This window comes from Ahaetulla prasina, chromosome 3 (genome assembly GCF_028640845.1).
Source record: "Ahaetulla prasina isolate Xishuangbanna chromosome 3, ASM2864084v1, whole genome shotgun sequence".
NCBI lineage: Eukaryota > Metazoa > Chordata > Lepidosauria > Squamata > Colubridae > Ahaetulla > Ahaetulla prasina.
This window is the reverse complement of record NC_080541.1, coordinates 180,138,768-180,148,017: the sequence shown is the minus strand read 5'-3', so window position 1 is coordinate 180,148,017 and position 9,250 is coordinate 180,138,768. Positions and strand designations below refer to the sequence as shown.

Sequence of the window (9,250 nt, the reverse complement as noted above, 5' to 3'; positions counted from 1 at the left end):
TAGCATAAATGCCTCCTGCTCTGCATGTGGAGGGCATGAGCTTCTCCCAATGGCTTTGTTTTATGATTTCACCCTCATACTCTTCCCAAAACCTTCACCCAGGAGAAAACTGATTATGCCCTATATATGAATCTTTGTGCGTTGCCCAGGTCTGCTTAGGCCCGCTCATGTGTGACTTGTGCATGCGCGTGTGTGACTGTTGCAAGAACATACATGTATGGAATTGCATTCCTCCTCACAATTGCCACACTCATTCCTCTTTTCTTCCCTGGCCGATTCCAGGTTTCCTTCAAATCGCATCCCGCAAAGCTACGGCACTTACTAGCCAGTTCGCATAGTTTCAGATGCTAGGAAAACAGCTTCCTCCTACCCGGTGCCCTCCAGCTGCCTCGGACCATAGGACTCGGGTGGTGGTGGGGGGGCGGTTGGGAGAAGGTTGCAACTCCTAAACCAGATGCCACGCCACAGGCACCTGCACCAGAGACAAAAGAGCCTTTCGCTCTCCGCCCCCTGGAGAAGCGCGGATCCAAATCCTCGCGCGCTTCAGCGGCTGCCCTGTGGTTGCGAAGGCTCCTTCCTAGCCCTCCGAGGCTGACGCTCCCGCGGGCACCGGCGCAGAAAGGGTGCGCGGCGGGGAAACAGGTTCCCCCGGGGTGGTGGCGGCGGGGGGGGGAGAGATCGGGCCGGCGGTGAGGTGGGGGGTTGGGTTTCCCCTGTTTGCCGTAGGAGCAGCGCTGGGCTGAGGCTCCCCGCGGGCCGTTTGGATTCTGAAGGAGGTGGAGCTTGACTGAAATCTCCCTCCGTGGACTTAAGGGGAAAGAAAGCCCCCCTTTCTCCCCCCCTTCTCAAATCGCGGCGTGCGTGGCGAGAGAGAGAGAGAGAGAGAGAGAGAGAGGGAGGGAGCGAGTGAGAGCGCGCGCTCCACCTCAGCTTAGCTCTCCAAGCTCGGCTTCTCGTCGCGGCGGCCAGCGCTCCACGCCCGGCTGGTGCGTGGGTCACCGCGGCGCTTGAGCTAAGAAACACGTACAGTCCAAGGGAGCCAGGGAGAGAGCGCGCCTGCACGCCCGCCCGCCCGCCGGGCCGGGGCTACGATTAGGGTTCAGCGGCGGATTGGTCTCTCCGGCTAGCCGGCGCGCTCGGCGACTTGTTGAGAGGCGCCGCTCTCCCGTGCTCTCCCGCTCTCTTCCCATGGAGGAGGACGTTCTGGATAAACTCGAGGACATGGCGTCGGTGCAGGACTTCGACCCCCTCACGGGCAGCATCCCGGCCACCAAAGTGGAGATCACGGTCTCCTGCAGGTAAAAAAAATAAAAGGGAGGCCGGCGGGGTCGTCGAGGAATGGGTGGGGTTTTGCGGGTGACGAGGATGAGGAGGATGGGCGGGAGGTGGCGAAGGGGTCTCCGTTGGAAGTAAGACGGTGGCAAGTTTGGGGGCGGCGGCTGCTTTGCCGCCGGTTCGAAGTTTCTGCCCTGGCAAACCTCGGGCTCGCGCGGTCGGCTGCTTGGGTGGGAAGCGGCTTGGGAACTTGTGGGAGGAAGGAAAAAAACACCACCACCACTACAACGAAACGAGTTTGGGGGAGCCTGTCTCGAGCTAGCCGCGAGCTCGGATATCGCTCTCAGTTTTGCGGAGGGGTCAGGCTCGAAGGCTCGTGGCGGTCGACCCTCCTTCCCTTCCCCCTCCCCCCGCACGTTTCACAAATAAGAACGAGGAGGTCGCACGTGCGCAAGTTCCAGGGCGAGCCCGTGGGCGTGGTCTCGGGGAACTGACAGGTAGGGGGCGGGGCCCGTGGGTTCGGGAACATCTCACCTGTAGAAGTGCGAAACGGACTTCATTAGCCCTCCGCCGCCCTCGGATGTGCAACTTGGGGTGACTGGTTTAAAGATTTCCTGGAGTGACTACGGTATTCCGTTCCAAATAAAAGTGAAGCTAGGCTCCCATATCTTAGTCATGCGATTAGTGGGGGGATAGGGAACAATCAAATCAACTTTTGGGGGATCAACTTTATCAATCAACTTTGGGGGAGCTAGGTAAGAGCTAGATCCTGAAGATCTGCTTTGTCTGAGTACCCCATTATTTTCAGCCTTGCATGTATTCTGGTGGAACAGCTGCATATGAAAAAAAGAGGAAGCCTGGATCTTCAATTAAAAATGGATTCTCCTGGTCTCAAGAAGGCTCTACTTTAATCCTTGTGTCTCGGCCAGGAAAGATCTGGAAAGTTGCCTCCAGTGGGATGAAGGAGTTCTAAGTTACATGAACGAATTTATAACTGTTTCATATGTTAACAAAGATTGCCTGCTTGGTGTGGCTCCAACAAACTTAATTCGAGGGAATATTTTACCTAGATTGTGCTGTGTAATGAACTGTGAGAGACTACCTATTCACAAATAATGAAATAAGCATGTATTTGGGGAAGAATAAAAACTCCTGGGCTATTAAACCTGCACTAAAACACTGTTTATTACTGTATGCTGAATGAAAGAGGCTTTTGTAATACCGGAAGTCTACTGTTATACAAATTCACTTTAAAGCACTTTAAAATTCCAGTAAGTATTACAAATTCACTAACTGACATGGATCTAGGGCTTATGGAGTATCTAGGACATATGGAGTATTTCTGCATGGAGAGCTAATACTAAACTCTTTGACAGAGCTTTGAGGTGGAGGATGGAAGTTGCTGAGGACTGGAAAAAACTGGGTTTTAGCCTCCCTCCGTCCAGTTACGGAAGCTCACCAAGTGACTTTAAACCTTTGACTCAACTTACCTTACAGGACTGCTGCTGTTAAAAGAATATATGAATGAAAGGGTCTCAAATGTTCTGAATGAAGCTCTCAACCTCAGCAACTTTAAGATGTGTGAAATCAACTCCCAGAATTTTCCTGCCAGAATGCTAAACTGGTGAATTCTGGGAGTTGAGGTCCAGGCAGTTTAAAATTTATGCTATTGAGAAACATTGACTATAAGAAAGATGGGATAAGAATAAAGGATAATATTTGTACTTCAGGATTGGAATGAGGGGTCCTTGGTGGTCTCTGAGCTTGCTTGTTTTTGTGCAGACAGTTCACTATCCAAATTAGGTAACATCATTAGTGCTGAATGTCTATGGAGATTCTCAGTCATCCAGATCATGGTTGTCCCAAAGGTGCTTTTTCAAGAGGCAGCTGGACTTTCTGGTTTTTGTTTTTTTTAATTTATTTACATTTATATCCCGCCCTTCTCCGAAGACTCAGGGCGGCTTACAGTGTGTAAGGCAATAGTCTCATTCTATTTGTATATTTACAAAGTCAACTTATTGCCCCCCCAACAATCTGGGTCCTCATTTTGGTCCTCATCCAAGAAGCTTCTTGAATGAGAAGCGAAACACCTTCAAAGAAAAACCAGAAAGACCAGTTGCCTCTTGAAAAAACACCTTTGAGATCATCAGTGTTGGGATAAGAGTCTGAGAACAAAATACAAACAATAAGATATTTTGCAACCTAAATATCTCTCTTTGGAGCAATTAAGAACCCCAGATTGTTACATATATGCAAATGCTGAATATGGTATGTGGCTTGCAATATAACAGGATTGATGTTTTTGCATATATGATCCAAGATCATCTTATTAATTGCATCATAGGATAGATAACAGGTTCTCACAATTGTATTTCATAGTGATAAATCCAAAAGAATCCATGTCACAAATTCCCATGCTTTGGATAAATCCACACAGCAACCTTACCTTGGGGTGTAGAAGTCTACTATCTGTTTGCAGAAAAAATTTCTTTATGCTATCACCTCTATAGCATTTTCTAGCCATGGCTGAGGCAACCTGGGAATGTCTTGGGTGCTCCTCTTGGGAAGTGTTTTTTCCCCCTCTCTCTCTGTTCTCACGCTTCAGAAGCTGTATGCTGGCATTGTAAAATGTGCTGAAGTGACATGATCTGTGTTGGCAATTGATTCTTCTAGATTCCTGTAAGACCGTCCCTTCCATCTGGTTTCTGACCTGTATTTCGATCCCTCAGCTTTGAAGAAGTTCAGAACCCTGGCTACCATAGCCACTTGCCCTCTTCCCCCCCCACTTTTTAAACCACTTGGTTGTCTGGTTACCCAAGAGAATACAAAGCTTTCCAGCTGAAATGGACTAGGAAGCCCTGAAATTGATTAGGATGTCCTTGGCTTAATGCATATAACTGGAAGTCTTACAGAAATAACTCATCTTATCCTTGCCTGCCTGGGAATGTACTTTCCAATAACTGGTTCCCTCAGGATCCCCCAGTCCCTTATTTCTTCTTTTCACATAATATTCTTTGGGTAATTTACATCACTTACATGGATGCCCAGAGCCTCCCCTTCACTGAAACTCCAGTTATTCAGTGGCACTTATCCAATGACTGTCCAAATCCAGACAACCACTAGAGAGCAGCCAAGAGTTATAAAATCTCAAGTGCTTGCTGCCATCTATTGGTCAATATGATAAATAGGCAAGCAGCTGATTCATATATTGAAAAATTAAAAAAAAACACCAGTGGGCATTACAATGGGAAAGAAAACGTGTGTATGTCTGTTAGTAATGATTGTGCATGTCAGTTAGAGGAGGATTTTCACATTATTTGACAGGGCTGGAACTTCAGCTGAGAGAACAACGAGCATCTCCCTTTGAGTGTTGTGCATTCAAGCTGTGTAGAACAGCACAGAATCTTCTGGCTGCATATAATAAGGGCTTGCTATCAAAACAGCAAAGTCTAGGGCAGAGTGGTTTCTGCTGGCTCTAAGGCAGGAAGGAGCTGGGTTAATGTAATTTTTCAGGGTTTTACATCCCTCTCAGTACCTATGCTGTAGAACAGGGAGTCAAACTCATGGTGTCATGGTAGCATCACGTGACATATCGGGACTTTCCCCACCTTCACTAAACCAGGTGTGGGCATGGCCAGCAGATAACACATACGGGCCAGGAATTTGACAGCCGTGCTGTATAAGGTTATGCGAGGGTCAGTTTGTTACATGCCTCCGAGAAGCTTCTTCAGCTCTGACTGGATGGTGGGGAAATAGAAGGATTTATACTTCTTGCAGACAGATGGTCATTTGTGTTCTTTTACTGTGTTGTTAAGGTCACCTGGAGGTTTATCTGTGTCATCAAGGTCATCTGAGTGGTGCAAATGGGTGTGGAGCCTTCTTGTTGAAAGGACTGTGTTGTAGATTGGAGAAGATGTCGTATCCCTCCTCCTCTGTTGAGAGAGGGCTGTTCAATTTTGATGTAGGTGGCCTCTTTAACCCCTCTTTCAAACCAGTGGTCCTCTTTGTCCAAAATGTGGACTTTGCTGTCTTCAAAAGAGTGGCCTGTGTCTTTTAAATGCAGGTGATTTTAAACCTCCAGGTGACCTTAATGACTTGCTAAAAGAATGCAAATGGACAGCTGTTTGCAAGGAGTATAAATCCTTCCATTCCCCACCATCCAGTCAAAGCTGAAGAAGCTTCTTGGATGAGAAGTGAAATGTCTTCAAAGAAAAACCAGAAAGTCCAGTTGCCTCTTGAAAAAGCATCTTTGAAACAACCATGACCTGAATGACTGAAAATCTCCATAGACATTTAACTGTTGTTGAGTTTCACAGGACACCTTCCTAGAAACATGGGTAGAAATCTATTGACTTAATATGAAATTTACAAAGGAAAGGAAATTGTCACCAACCATAAGCAAAGTCTTCACTCTGGCACTGTTCAGTTGGACAACCAAAAAAGCCACGAAACAATGAAGAAACTCAGCCTGCTTGCTTTGTTATCTCAGTTGATGAAGAGCCCTAAATAAACTAAAAGCTTGCATACTGTTTTTATGACATTTTGGCTGGATTTCAGGTGAAGGAGTAAATCAGGGGTGAAATCCAGCAGGTTCTGACAGGTTCTGGAGAACTGGGAGCAGAAATTTTGAGCAGTTTGGAGAACTGGCAAATACCACTTCTGGCTGGCCCCAGAGTGGGGTGGGAATGGGGATTTTGCAATATCCTTCCCCAAGGACTGGGGAGGGAATGGGGATTTTGCAGTATCTTTCTCCTGTCATGCTCACCAAGCCACACACACAGAACCAGTAGTAAAAAAAATTGGAATTCACCACTGGAGTAAATGGATGCTTTATACAACCAGACTATCATGTTGCATGGGAAAAGTCATTGTAACATGCATTCAAATATAAGCTTGAATATGTGATATATTCCATGTGAAACTACATCTGCATACCTTAGAAGATACATCCTTTTTTTCACTCCATGCTAGTTAATTAATTTGGAAAAAGAAATCAATTTCAATGCTAATATTCAACAATTTTTATCTTGACCCAAATACACTCTGTACATGCAGTTTTTTATAATTCTTTTTTCCACAGACAGAAGTGGAAGAAGACTTCTGCAAACAGATTGGATTCAGAGTATTTTTAAAGCAGCATGCCAAATAATTTCTTTAGACAATCAGAAATTGTCTGCCTAATCCATTTGACAATTTCAATACCTCTATTTGCACTGACACAAGCAAGCATAGTGTTTGTGCTATGCTTTTGTGACTCAGGACCTCGGTCTCTTAGTTCGTTAATGAAAACATTCCAAATAGTGTAGGAACTTGTATTACGAGTAGTTCTAATTTGCCAAGAACACTTTTCCCCCTTGCATTGAAATTCTTTAAAGAGTATGACATCTTAGATCTGACATTCAGTCTGAAGTATTGCTTTTCTAGGTGTTGGCTAATTGGGTATAATTAGCAGGGTCATTATGAAGTAAGCAATGGATTGAATCATATGCAATCATGATTTTTAACAATTTGAGCAAAATGGAATGAATGCTTTCCATCCTGAGTCACCAACATTCATTAAAACCATCCTTGCCCTGCTTTCAAATGGAGAGAACTCTTCTGAATATTCAACACAATTAGAACCATGAGTTGATTGTTTGTGCCTCATGCTTCACTGCCTATCTGGGGGCTAATTAAGATATAGTTTCTGGTAGTTTGTTGAATCAGCACAGTTGACCAACTTCATCTATCACTTTAAAACATAGCACGTATTTTCAAATACTTGCGTTACATTTACATACATATTAGTTAGGTTTGGGTTGTTTTGATTTAGTATGCTGTGTGAACACAGTCATTTTATTTATTAAATTTGCATGGCCACCACCTTGACACATAATTCTGGGTAGCTAACAATCAAATCAAAAGTATCCAAAATATATATTTTAAAAAGCCATATAAAGCAACTTTAGTGATCGTGAGTAGATCCTTACAGTTTTTGCTATGGTTTAAAAGGCAATTTCTGAAACAATTTCCCACTAACTTTAAATGGGACCAGGTCCATTCTCTACTTTTCCTACTTTAGGAAAGGAACTTCTTCTTAAGGTAAACTTTTTCAGTTTAAGTTGTGATTTTAAATATGGTTACAACATTTTCATGTTTTATTTTTACCTTTCGTCAATTTAATGGCCTATGAATGGAACAGCAGTGTATCAATAATAAAGAATATTCAATTGTCCATTTGTTCAAGTTATATGGCTATCTAAATGAATATATTGTTCTCCTTTCCTCCAGAAGACTAATGATCAATATCTGATACATTTCAGAGTAGGATACATACAAATGTGCATCTATGTTCCTGTACCCACAGTGATTTGCAGAAACTGAATCTTTCTATGCTGCTTAAAGCTAAAATTCTCTGGACTATCATCACATATTACAGAACAGCTCAGGCAATGTAGCTTTAATGTCACTAGTAAAATCCCTTTGGTTGCTTAACTACATGTTGACCTCAGCTGTAGCCCTACGGCCATAAATTCTAAATTATTGTAAGAGCAAGTTGGGCAACTTCCAAATTGCCTTCCCTAAAGAATTGCATCATAGCGTGAAGCTATTCTGTTACAAACATCCTCCAGCACTTAACTTTATGCACACAGTGGAACTGCAAATATACAAGCTGCCATTTTTCTTCATGAATTTGCATTCAATTTCAGAGCTTGAATTAAGGTTACAGCAGGGTTCCCCCACCCCTGGTCCATGGACCAGCACGGGGCTGCTGTATGCCAGAAACTGGGCCATGCAAACAAGTGAAACCCCATCCGCAGGATGCAATCCACGGAAAAACGTGTCTCCCCAGAACCAATCCCTGGTGCCCAAAAAGTTGGGGGCTGCTGGGTTACAGTAATGAGAATTCATCCATATTTGGGTAAACTGATGGCATTTATATTCTACTACAGTTCATGTGTAGCTATGAAGTATTCGGTGAAGAATCTTGTTAGTATCCAGGGTCTTTTCAACAATTGGCTAAGTCCAGGATTTCATACATAGACAATGAAGTTGAGCAGAAGTCTTGTATTCTGCTACTGTATCACTTCAGTTACTGTCTTCAGCCCAGATGTTTTAAGGAGAGTAATATACCCCTTGGAAGTGCAAAATGCATGTACCGAACTCCCAGATAGAGAAACATTCTTTCCACTGTAAACTTGAACAGATGGGTTTTCTGTTGAGATGTAATTCAAATTTTCAAGAATTCTTTAATTGCCCTGAATCCAAGCTATATCCTTTAAAGCAGGATTCCTAAACTTTGTCTAGAAGATTTTTCTTCTTTTAGGATGCTTTCACCTAAACATAAGGTTAACATGTCTAAGTCTTTATTGCAGGGGTGTCCAAACTTGGCAACTTTAAGGCTTGTGGACTTCAACTCCCAGAATTCCTCAGCCAGCTTTGCTTTATTGCTTACACTTCGCTGCTACACAGTGATCATCTGGATTCATGCAGCCCAAACATGATACCTTTAAGCAAGAAGACATGGCTCACCTGTTCTATAACTAAGAACTAGCTCAGATATTGTTAGCTACAGACAAGCCTATTACGCTTGAAGTTCACTCTTCAACTTAGCAGGACTTCCACACCTGTTGAGGTTTTTGGGCTTGTCTCTGAGAGAAATTAGAAGTGGCAGTTAATTGTGTGAATGTATTTAACCTGCACTTTAAAAAAAAGTAAATAGCAATTTCAAGGGAGCCTGGGAGAATTTATTTTATATGGTCCAAACAGAGCTCTTGATTTAGAAAGCTATAGGGAGCAATAGATATACCAGCTGAAATAACCTAAAAGAGTTGATGAACTAGATCACAGGTGTCAAACTCGCAGAATTATATTGTCGTCACGTGATGTATTGTGATGTTTTTTTGACTTCGCGGAGCTGGGGTGGGCGTGGCCTGCTTATGATGCATCCCGCCTATGGGCCACCCCTGAATTTAAACATTTAAAGCAGAGAAAC

The 9,250-nt window shown here is 43.9% G+C and overlaps 1 protein-coding gene across 3 annotated transcripts in view; it reads left to right on the top strand.

Annotated features, from left to right (window-relative positions):
• Nucleotides 1-486: 486 nt before the first annotated feature.
• The window catches only part of LOC131195627 (copine-5), a 173,915-nt gene continuing 165,151 nt past the window's right edge, over nucleotides 487-9,250 (top strand). The window contains exon 1 of one of the 3 annotated variants that reach the window (XM_058177704.1): nucleotides 487-1,298. In XM_058177704.1, coding sequence (XP_058033687.1) covers nucleotides 1,189-1,298 — 110 coding nt within the window. In that variant the 5' untranslated portion in view covers nucleotides 487-1,188. The remainder of the gene's footprint in view (nucleotides 1,299-9,250) is intronic. The other 2 variants (XR_009154499.1, XM_058177701.1) reach the window with 2 other exon arrangements.